General features: G+C 40.8%; 1 protein-coding gene across 1 annotated transcript in view; it reads right to left on the minus strand.

Moving 5' to 3' along the window:
* PLEKHM3 (pleckstrin homology domain containing M3) overlaps positions 1-9,664 on the minus strand; it is a gene marked incomplete at both ends in the record, with an annotated part of 158,793 nt that extends 149,129 nt beyond the window's left edge. Inside the window, one exon of the mRNA XM_084249105.1 lies at positions 9,061-9,664. Within this exon, the coding sequence (XP_084105231.1) occupies positions 9,061-9,664 (604 nt within the window). The remainder of the gene's footprint in view (positions 1-9,060) is intronic.
* Between the last annotated feature and the right edge of the window lie 3,037 nt (positions 9,665-12,701).

Genomic DNA, 12,701 nt, shown 5'->3' on the forward strand with positions numbered 1-12,701 from the left:
AACCCAGCTCTCAACCGCTGCGCCACCAGGGAGGCCCTGTCCTGTACATTTTAAATGTGCTTCACAGGTCCTGCTCCACGCTGGCTTCCGAGGGCTCCCTGACATGAACAAACTTATTCTGGTAGAAATAAACTGGGGTCTAGTAATGTCTTTTCTGTAAATGACTTTGGATTTTTAGGGATAAAAGAGAATATCCTATTTATTTTCCATTCATAAAAGTAGCTGGTAAAACAGATTATCTGTGTAGGCTTAGTAGAAACAGACATGTAACTATATGACTACATATTAACTAGATATCCCAACTTAGGGATCCTTTTCATCCAAATTATTTGCTATGGGCAACAATGATAGAGCATAAGTCAATAGAGTCCTGGTGAATTTAACTTCTCAAATGTGAACCTGAATAGGCGATCACAGACCCAACTAAAGAATGCAGAGACTTCCTGCCTTCTGTGAAAAGAGCAATACCTAGTTTTTAATCCAGAAAACGATTTCAAACATCAGCCTTTAAACTTTGCTCACTCTGCCATGGTGTACTTTCACTGTTTCTCTAATCTGTAGGAAGTATAAAAGAATACTTACTTAAGCCTCAGATCCTGAGATAAACGGAATTTCATTACCGTACCTTTGAATAACATATACCTTAGAGCCAGAAGGGACTGGAAATCTCTTTAGTCCAGCTCCACCTAAGGTAGAACCCAGCAGGTGCCTACCCTATTGGCTTGTCTCCCCCTTCTTTACCAACAGAATCCTAATTTTGTTTCGGTATGGTCGCTGATGATCATAGGAGATGACCTCTCCCCTGCCCCATGCAAAGAATCATGATTTGTTTAATTTAATTACAGTAATTCCTGTTTAATTTTGCCAGAGATTGCTTTAGGAGTGGGCATATGATCCCAGTTCTAGCTACTGAGGTGGTGCTATTGGCAGCCTATGGAAAGAGACCTAGAGGAGGTGCCCTGCTTTCCCTTTCTGACTTTGGCTCTGAACATAAAAGATGACCCTTGGGGCTGCTATAGCCATCTTGTACTAAATTGGGGAAAGAAGAGATACCCCCAACATATTGAGATAGCACGTAAAAGAAGGAATGTGTCTGGATCTGATGGCCCTGGGATGACCTACTTTGGTGTTGTGCACACAGGGCTTGACATTCACTATTCAATAGCTATGTGTTAGCTAGAAGAAAAAATATGACAAATGGCCTTAGATTTATACCACTTTTAGTTGAGTATTACTTGTTTCTGATAACACTCTAACTAATTTAACAGATTTGGAGAGAGATTCCAAATGTCATGGCCAAGGTTATACCACAAAGTGTGCAAGTGAGATTGGGACTCCAACTTCCAGATGTTCAGTCTAGGTCACACTGTCATTTGTGGCAGAGGGAGGGCGTCCTAAACTCCCAAGGCTTGTGAGGTGGTACACAGAATGGTTATGTGCATCTTCTCATGTCAAGCCTTCTTGGAGTCCCAGATCATCACACTCTAGTTATGTGGCCTTGGGTGCCATCAATTTCTTTAAGGTTCAGTTTCTTCAATTATCATCCATCATATTAAACCATTGTGAGTATTAATAAGACAATAGATTGACATTTCTTTTTTTTTTTAAAGATTTATTTATTTATTTATACAAGCACTGGGTACAGTCAGAAGCGCGGGAGGGTGAGAGAGTTCACCAGAGCCAGAGCGGGGAGCAGAGCGGGCAGAAGGACCGAAGTACACTGCTGAGGGGAGCAGCGGGCGGCAGGAGAGGTCTGCGCGCCATGTGGGACCCTCCTCAGGTGGCCGGGGAGCAGCCGGGGATCGAACCGGCGCTGCAAGGCTGCGGGCAGCTTCGCAAACCCGCGCTCAACCGCTGCGCCACCAGGGAGGCCCTAGATTGACATTTCTTAGCACAAGGCTGGGCATAAAAGTAACCACTCTGATAGTTTTTATTGAGTATCAATAATAACAGACTTAGTTTCATTTAACTTAAGCTACAGATAAGTGAGGAAAAAGAGACCATTTCCATTTTGAAAAAATACAAACCAAAACTTACTGTCCAGATTTTCTAAGAACCAATGCACAGAATTTAATCCAATACATATGCTCAAACTTGGTACAATACTAGGTTATCTACAACTTGCTTCAGGTCATTAAAGAATTTCCAACATAATGTGGAAGGTGAGTGGATGTATAAGCAATTACCAATACCTTGCAGATCTAATAAATGTGTTTTGGAAACAAAGTGAAAGGAAATAAAAAAATTTTAAATGAGAAAAATATAGAAAGGTCTCAGGGGGGATGTGGCATTTGAATTGGCCCTTGAAAGATGATGGAGGATTTGAAAAAGTGAAAAGGGCAGCAAGGTATTCTGGGATGAAGAGACAGCATGAGAACAGGCCCCAGAGCTTGAAAGCATATGGCACATTCGAAAATGGCACAGAGATGGGGTGAAGGAAGGTGTGGGAGATAAGGCTAGAAGGATATCTTGTTGCTTTATAAAATCTATACTTGATTTTGTGAAGAATGGGAAACCATGATTCATTTTTGAGAACAGAGTAGCATGAAAAGATTTGTTTTAAGAAGGTAATTCTAGCAGTTTATGAAATTAATAACTATAGTTCTCCTTGGCCAAGAAAGATAAAATATATTAACAGGAAAACCACACAGGAAAGTCAGACAATTCATTTTCAGAGTTCCCATACAGAAATGTTAGGAATCAGAATGTAGGCTGTCCATCAAACATGTTGGGTTTCCAAATAGCTGCCACAGCCAACATTCAAAAATGTAACCAATGGAAACTATACAACCATATAAAATCAACTTTCTGTGACCTATTTTAGCAGCTTCTTTGTACTGACTAATCTTGCTGAAGGGTGAATCATAAATTCAGCAAGAGACCATGTCCTGATGACCTCACTTGTTCTAAGCCTGCAGGAATATTCCCACCTCTCTGGCTCCAAGCCTTTGAGAAACATCATAATTAAAAAGGAAAAAAAAGCAGTCATTTTAGTATAAGTCCCAAATTTGGCTTTTTTCCCCCAGTGTAAAATGGGGAAAAAGTGAATCAAAACAGAGTAACATAAAACTCAGGATAAAGAAACCATACTGTCATGGTTTTTCCAGCCCCAAAGAAAATCTCTGCTTGAGACCTTCTCCTAAAGAAGTTAGAACAAGAAAATACAAGCATAGGAATGGTACCAGGTCACGAGAGAGTGAAACCAACTGAAACAAAAGCTCAGTTGACCACTGCCCTTGCCCAGCAGATGACAACGTGAGCACAGTCAGGGAGGGAAAAGTCAGTCAGATTACGGTCTTTTGCGTCTCAGAGCTCCAGAGCTAATACAGAGGATTTCTTTTAAAATTTTTTATTTTAAAAATTGCAACAGCAGTTCATCCAGAAGTAAAGTTATAAGGCCATAGAAATCTTTGTGTTAAATGCTTTCAAGCATTCCTATATTTCCATCACGACCTCCCATTACTGATCTGACTGTAGTAATTAGCTCCCACACATCCATGAGTCAGGGTCAGTTCAAATATATCCTAGAATGACATAATTTTAGACTTGGGGAAGATCACAGAGATAATTTAACCTGCTCCCCTAGGTTTATAAACCACAGACAACACGCAAGTGATTCTTCCAACTCTACATGGGGAGTTCGGAGCAGAGTTGGGATACATACTTTCAGTCCTAGTTGAGTCTTTTTCCATATAGGCTGACCATCCTCTTCTGTGTTTATACACTTATAGATTTAAGTGAGTGTGTGTGTGCAACCTATTTTGTGGGTATAAACTGTTTTATTTATGTAACCTGTTTTTCAAATTGATAACATATCTAGTGTCCACAAGTTCATTTGACTTTTCGTGCTCTTACCTCAATGGATGTTTATATTAGGTGTGTAATTCTATCATGTTAGGACCTTGTCTTCTTTCTCCTGTGGGAAGTTCCCTGGTCCTTATGGCTATATTATTACTTAGTGAACAAGAACAGGATGACAGTAATAGAGACAAAGGGGTAAGCACAGATACTAGTCAAGAGCTTCTCCATCTTTCTCAATGTAATAATTGAAATAAGATTAGTGCTAGGACCAGAAAATAGTCATTCTGGTGGTGGGATCGGGTTCCTTCCCCAGGGCCAGTTCCCAGGCACACTTCACTACAGCTGCTGGGCATTCAGGTAACTAGGGTGACAGGAAAGAAAGGAAATGTGCCCCATCATCTGTGCATTGGTAAAGGAAACTCTATGGGGACTACACCTTAGGGGGTGGGGGGAAGCAAATATTGTTTAAAAATTGAACAATGATGTAAAAAATAAAAAAATAATTAATTAAAAAAAGTAATAACTGCCCCTTATGCAAGGTGATGTATGTGTTAATTAGCCAGATGGGAAGAATCATTTCATAGTGTGCACATATATCAAATCATCATGAAGTACAGTTTACATGCCTTACAGTCTCGTCAATTATATATTAATAAAGCTGGGGAGTGTGGGGGAAGGGGAGTATTGCCTCTGATGCCATCTTGCCTTAGCTCTATTCTTTCTTATAATTTATGGCCTAACCTTCTGGCACTACTATCTGCCCTTAGATAGTGCAGATAGTCTTAACTAGGTTGGATTCAAGCCACAGTCTACTCACCTGGTTGGCCCCACTGGCTGTATCCTTCATCCACTTGGCACAGGCAAGAATCCATCTTATGAAGTCTGTCTCTGCCTAAGGCAATGCAATCTCGTGAATGCATTCACAGACTTTGAAGTAACACTGAAGGAAAAGGTAGCCAAAGATGGAGCAAAACCTCCAAAGCCCTCTTTCCATGGTTATAATCCCATGGATTAGTTCACTGAAATTCTTCTCTATGGCCAATATTTAAGAGTGTGAAAGGCAAAGTTACAGTCTTCTTTTTACAGACTCATTGGCGCCCTATAGAATCATGACCAGCTCTGTACTGTCCACATACTTTGGCAATTATGTTAAATGCAGAAAACAATCCTTGCTTAGTTAGACTGTTGTGATGTGACTCAGTTTTTCCTAACCATGATCCCAGGAAGGATTTCAGTTTGGTGAACACGCTTCAGGGCTGTTTCTTCCATATACTTCCCACCCTCTGACCCCCTCCCCTAGTGATTGATAGCACATACAATATTCAGAGTACTGTATAAGGCAGTAATCCCATCTTCAGTGACCATAAACTTTGGTGTGGAAGACAGTAACAGCTGATCATAAATCAGTATGACAGGGGGAATGAATCGTCCTTTTCCCATTAACAAATCAGCTAATAGCGATCAGCAAGTAGACTGCAGGAAGGCCAGTTCAAGAAATATTTACTGTGAGGTCATTTTTTGAAGACTATGCCAGGGAAAACTAGGAGTGACTGTAGTATCACCTTCTCCCTGATGAGTTACAAATAATAGTAATAGTAATAATGTGAAATGTTTAAAACATTGTTTACTATGTGCCAAATATGGTCTTAAGAAACATTTTAAATGTTTTAACCCATTCATTTACCCCAAAGAATATGAAAGCACTAATTCAAAAACACTCCTATGCTCACAGCAGCATTATTCACACGAGCCAAGTCCAGGAACCATCTTAAATGGCCATCGTTAAAAGATTGGATAAAGAAACTGTGGACCATATGTGCAATGCAATACCACTCAGCTACTAAAAAAAAAAAAAGAAAAAATAGTGCCTTTGGGGACAAAAATGGATGGATCTTGTGGTGACTGTGCTAAGTGAAATAAGTTGGAAAATGGAAGACAGTTACCAAGTGGTTTCATTCATGTGTGGAACATAAATAACCAAAGAAAACAAACTGGCAATGCACAACAAGAATAATTCTTAGACTCTGAAAAATACCTGGATTATCAGTGAGGACTGGGGTTCGTGGAGGCATGTGGGGGTGGAGGAGGAAATGAGGGAGGGAACGTACAGGGCTGTGGCACTGGAGCTTTGGTGGAGGCTAGGGAAGCACACGCACATATGGAGGAGGTGTGACGTTGTACTCCCTCACTATATAGTTACGTAAACAACTGGCAACTCAATAAAATTTGGGGAAAAAGATGTTTTAATCCATTTAGTACTCACAGGATATTGAGGCAAGTATTACTATTACCCAACACTATATGGCAAAAAAAAATAGTAAAAGCAGGTGCAGAGAAACTAAGGAACCTGCCCAACTACACAGCAAGTACACACTGGAGCAAGCACTGTCACGGCCTAGGGTTAGAGTGTTTTTAGCCAATCCGTTACGTTGTTTGACCAGAAGGCCTCATTCTGACAGGGCTGCCCACTAGCAAAATAGCTGTGACTATGCCCCAGCTACCTGCTGTCCTACTTATGCCAGAACCTGTTTTGCTTCCCAGGAAAGCAGTATTTATCCTCAGTAAGGCTCAAAAGCCCAGGTATTCATGAGCAAATGAGGCCAAAGACTTAGTGGTCCTACCCAATGAAGAAGACCCTTGGGCTTGTTTGTCATGGAGGAAAGAAAGGAGTTGGGGGTCAGGGCAGAAGTGGAGGAAGGGGGAATGAGAACAACTCCCGGTAAGTCTTCAAGCTACTCAAGGTAAGCCAAGGAAAGGGACCAGGAAAATCAACTGGGGGAAACATAAGATCATGATGCAGAAATAAACCTATAAGTAAGAAAGTGACAGGGCTAAACACAAAACCAAGCTGACCTCATTGAAGGAAACCCATCGACTAAATTTTATTTCTTCTGAGGAGTCCCCAACTTCTCATTAACCCTTGTTAATATTTAGAAGAGCAGGAGTGGGATTTGGGAGGATGATGAGTCACTTTTACTCTCTGAAGTGCTTGTGAGACCTTCCAGCAGACATGTTTACTACGCAGTTGCAAGTCTAAGTGTGAAACTCAAGGAAGAGGTCTAACTTGACCTCAAATCCCCTGGGTCCTCACCTCCAGCGACACAACCTCCCTCTGCTTTTGGCATATTCCTTCAGGAGAAACAATAAGCCTTTCTTTATTTGGGTTGCCAATTTCAAAGGTTTAAAAGTAAACTTTCTCAAAGATCTTGGCTGGCTTTGACTAGTACACGCCTGGTGTTGGCAGATGTACCCCCCACCCTGCTGCCCATCCCTTCAAATGCTTGCGAGCACTTGAGTCGGCTCATGGCTGATCAGCCCTGAAGCTAGAACTCTCCTCCATGTCAGTTGGTGGGCACTCACTACTTAGCCCTACCTAGTAGCTGGTGGGCAATAAAAACATCATTTATCTTGTCTGCTCTCCAGAGCACACCAGAAAGAAAAGGTGTCAGGGACCTGACATGCCATTTATCCTACTTTGCTAGGAAATATGTCCCACCAAAGGGGACCAGGCTATATCAATGCCTGCAAAGACAATCTCAAAATGCCATTCAGTACTTAAATTTCAACATCAGTCAACCTTTTAAAAATTGAGAATTAAACAATAATCATCATGATCTGTCATATACTGTAGAGAGGACCTAAGGAAGGTCTGGTTCTGGCATTTACAAACCAAGATAGGAAAAAGAAAATCAGAAATATGACACCCTTTTAACCTTGGCTAAGGCTAGAATGATTAGGGTGGTTTAGTGATCAAAACAACCTAAATGAACTCTAAGAAAATCAGAAGAAACTAAGAAAATCATTTTCTAATCAATGGATATTCCTATCAGTACATTAGTTCAAGGCAAAGCTCTCATTTTGCTAGGCACTGGAGGTCACAGCAACTTGTTTATCCGCTAATATCAATTCAGTGACTAAGTCCTGTGCTTTATAATCTTTTCCTTTTACTCTTCATGCTACCACCACTGGCTAGAGTTACAGAGGGCAGATGAAAGTCTAGAAGAAATGATATGGAATCACAAATATTGAAAAGGAGAGGGGGAAAAGCATTTTGAAAGGATGGATTTGAACTGGATGTGAAAACTGCAGTACCTCACAGACAGGAAGATGAGTTTCCTCACTAGACTTCCTAATATATTCCTGCCTCAAGTTACACTTAGAAACTAAATTGTATTAATTAAAATGTTAAATATATCAATGAAATGCTAAGCAATGATATGAGCCTGAAGTAACACTAAAACAGCAGTGAAGTACATAAAAATAAAATCTCTTCAGGAGGTGAAACCACCTTATTAAGGGCTGAGAAGGGCAACTGGAGAATCATCAGTAATAAAAATAGACAGTGTGTACAGATGAGAATATCCTTAAGGAAAACGCTGGGGGAAATGAGGAGATGGTTAGTCATTTCTCATAGAAGAGAAAGTTCGTGTGTGAGTATATGAGCACCTAGCATGTGCACAAGTATGAGTGTAATGCATGAGGAAAAAGAAATTCAAGACCCTACGCCATGTGGTTCTAAATCCCTGTCCAACCTCTTCCTCCCACTATGTGCCATGGGACACTACGAGCTCCTCTGCACCTCTCCTTACCCTAATCCCAACCAAGTGTCTTCTTCAGCATCTTAGTGTCCTGAGGGTACAGCTCAAGTGCCAAGACTTTCAGTCAGTCCTACCTGACAAGCCATCATCTCTATCCTCTTATAGGTGCTGTCACTTACTCATTGAAAACAACCCCAACAATATAGAAAAAAAAAAAAAAAAAAACCACAGAAGTTCCCTCCCCAACCTTTCAGATGACCATCTACTTTCTCTTCCTGCTGGTGCCTGCCAGTCTTTGTTAGTGTCCGAGAGTTTCAGCTAAATGAGAAATTCTTTAGGCAAGGATTGTTTCTTCACACATCTTAAGCATGAGGCTAGATCTGACGTGTGACCTATGTGAACTGTATCATACAATGTCCAAAGAAAAATACTATATTATGAGAATATTCTAACATGAAAAATTAAAAAGGAAGAATTAACTACAGCTCTCCTTCACTTCATTTAGTACCTCTTATGAAGATAAGATGGTAATGAGACTGTAGACTTGAGGTAAGAAAAAGTATGAAAGCAAACAGAAGAGGGAGCTTAAGTAGCAAAGTAAGCCGAGCTAAGTAGGCAAATTCAGACATGGTCATTGGAGAGTTAGATTTTCATGAGGTAAATGTAAGTGAGGTGAAGGGAAAGCAACAATTTTTCATAGCAGTCAGATATAAGAACATACCAGTATTTCCTTGAGCATCTTCTACCTTATTTGGTGAGGGCAACAGGAAAGATGGCCTGGTGAACTGAGGGCCCTGAAGTGGTTGCTGCTGCTGTTGCTGCAAAGGCATGGTTTTGAGGACTACCCTCCAGTCCATTTGGGTGATATCTGACCTTGATCGAGCATGGCCTGGCTTAAAAGTAGAGGTCTCATCTAATAAATCATTCACAGAGCGAGGTCTATCCCTCCGACGTTGACAGATGTTGAAAAAATTAAAGGTCGACGCTTCCTTTTGTTGCATCCAGGAGAGATTATCTGGGGCTGTCCCTTTCTGGACCATAAACTGTTCTTTGGCAGGGAAGACATTTTGAGCTTTGGTTTCTAAGAGCCTGCTCTTACAGTGGCCCCAAAACACACCCTCCTTGCCCAGGGCGGTAACATTTCTGATAGCACCATTGTCTGTTAAGTTACTGAGTACCTCATGCCCCACCAATTCAGGGACTTCCTGAATTCCGTAAACTTCTGCTTGCTGCACAGCCTTCTCTAGCTTACTATCAAAAGTACTAAAGAAATCCTCAGTAACTTCCAAGGCTGGGCTGATGTCATCTACTTCCAAAGCTTCCATGTCCAGGATCCAAGAGGTAGAAGCCTCCTAAGCTAGTTCAGGAAAGGGCTTCATGAACATTCACCCAGCAAAGAGGTGCTTCAGCAAGCGTTCTCGAAACAACTAGAAACCTTCATTCAGCTACCTGAAGCAGGCTAAACACAAAGGTGCTTGATGTTTTCCAAGTCATGAAAAGCATCTGTAGTTGCTAATGGCCATGAACAAAGGCTTGGAGAGACAGATGTTCCTTGGAGATTAATCTTCAGTGAGAGAGATCTCTGAGATGCCAAAGGAAGCACATCAAAGCAATTCCTCAGCAATCCTTCATTTCCTGCAAGAAAAGCAACAACAACGTTGGCACAGGGTTCACTGTATTCAACAATACACAAATCTGCCCGATTACTTCTCCATCTTAACACTTTTCCATGGCATTCATACCCAAAGGTGGACAACACCTACACAGAAGTTCCATTGTGAAGAGAACACATCACTGCCCTTTATAGTAGAACTTACACAGTGCAGGGTGGAACACCTGATAAGGAGAATTAAGGTCAACAGCTTTTACTCACACAGAGAAGCCTTTGAGAGCAGTTGTGAAAAGACTGCCCTGGCAAGTCTCTGATATGTTGACCTAAAATAGTAAGCAAAAGAGACCAGGAATTCTGTGATGGGGTCTCTATAGTAATCAGTCTGAAAGTCATAAATGCACGAGTCTGTTCACAAACCTTGAAAGCTCTGATGATTTGTTGGGCTTAAAGGTGCAAGAGGGGGAGGCAACAGAGACGGAGGTTCTGCCCTTTCATTAAACTCAAAAGTCACTGGGCTGCTGTTCCTCGATTTAGAACCTGCACAGCCTCGTGAGGACTCTGGACTTCACAAGAATTTCTCCAGCCAGGGAAAGAGGCTTCAGGTTCCAAACTCTGAGGCTCCAAGGACTGGCTAAGGAGTCCTGCCTCAGGGCTGGGCAGGAAGAATCCCGTGCCAGAACTAACCATTCTCTTAGAAATACTAAATCTCCAAGGCCTGGCCAAATTAGGGCATACCTTGACATTGACACTATCTAAAACAGTAGACAGTAGCTAGACCCGGCTATTTAAATATAAATTTATAAAAATCAAAGAAAGATCCTTAGTCGCATGAGTTACAATTCATGTGCTCAACAGCTCACCTATGTTTTAGGCAAGGTTTTCATTCCCCCTTAACAACTTACAAGTAGGTGAAACTAGCAATTAGCAACTCCCTTGCATGTAGCTGCTAAGGTATGCAAACATGCTATCTTATTAAAAACTGCACAATTTTTATGGTTAATGAAAATCGCTTTTAGCGCTTAGGGCATAAAACCAATACATTAAAATCAACACCAATCTACAAAGCTAAAGGTATGTGAATAAAACTAGTATCTACAGCCCTTTATTTAAATGTATCCAGGTGGTTGAGCTGACAAGAGCTCAGTGGTGAACCTCTTATAAAGTGATAATGACTATGAATTCATCTACTTTTATATCTGGATATTTATTATGTTAGCATTCAGAGACAAAGCATCATTTATAATATTTCTCTAGCTGCAAGCAGGATTCTCTCCCCGTGTCTATAATTAAACCTTGAGTCTCCTGAATTGAGAAACAGGTTTTCACTATTGCTGTAATTTTGAAACTTGGGATTTTTCTGTCCCATTTTGTACATCAGAGACTAAGAAAAAGAAATAAACAATATATCTTGACACTTAGTTCTTTCTTTATTAAAATTCAATTGGCTATGGGCCTTCCCGGTGGCGCAGTGGGTTGAGCGCAGCACTGTGAAGCTGTCTGCAGCCTCTGCGGCGCAGGTTCGATTTCCAGCCAGCCAGGGAGATATCCACATGGTGCAGCAGACCACTTCTGTCTCACCTGCTGCTCCCCTCAGCAGTGCTTTTGGTCCGTCTCCCTGTTCTGCTCCCCACTCTGTCTCTGGTGAATCCTCTCACCCCCCGGTGCCTCTGGCCTGTACCCCAGCTCTTGTATAAATAAATCTTTTTTAAAAAAAAATAAAATTCAAATGGCTATAATAAACAAAGTTTCCCATTTTATAGAAGAGGCACCAAGGTGCAAAGCATCAATTTATTCACCAAAGATTATATTATGAATATTCCTGTTCTTACTAGTGCTTAAAATTCAGTCTTTATACAAGACAGTATATCTTCAAAATTTGGGGGTGGAGGAGTATAAAATTAATGAGGCTTAAAAAGGTGCATAAGCCATAAAAATCTAATGCACAGAATGGTGAATATGGACAATACTGTTCTACAATCATGAAATCTGCAGAGATTAAAATATAACCCGACCATTAAAAAGGAAAAATAATTATGTGGTGTGATAGAGGTGCTTAATATTGCTACAACAGTAATCACCTTACAATATATACATTCAACAAATAAACACACTATATACCTTAAATTTACACATGTTGTATGTCCAATGTTTCATTTAAAAATGAGTCTTCTTTTTTAAAGAATTTATCAAAATGTCTACAATATACTCTAAGTGTCCTCTGGGGATTCACAGGCTGGTTAGAAACACAAACCACTGGCTTGTGAAATATACTTCTGTCCTACATGTTCTAAAATCATAGACAATTGGACACAGAAGGGAACTCTGGTCATCTTTTCAACCCTCACTTTTCAAGAAGTGGACACTGAGGCTCAGAGATATTTCAATTCCTGTGAACATTCTGTATGCAATTCCTCATTTAACCCTCATTAAAAGGAATTGCAATTTAACTTCATAATCATTCCACGCTGTTTAACAAGGGATTCTGGAAATCACTTATCTATCCATTGAGCCATCATTTGTTAAGGTCACACCAGACACAAGACACAAAGTTGGGGAGATGAATAAGACACAGCTCTTGCCCTAAAAAGGGATCACAATCTATCATGATGAGTCAGATAAGAAAATAAGTCCAAAACTGGCCTGCATAGAGGATGGAAGTAGATTTGGTGGGGGAGAGAGGGTGGGTCAACTGTCACTAAACGTGAGGGAGATCTTAAGAAAGTCTTCAAAAGGAGGCTGCCCTTCAAGTT

This window comes from Talpa europaea, assembly GCF_964194135.1.
Source record: "Talpa europaea genome assembly, chromosome: 1".
Classification (NCBI taxonomy): Eukaryota; Metazoa; Chordata; class Mammalia; order Eulipotyphla; family Talpidae; genus Talpa; species Talpa europaea.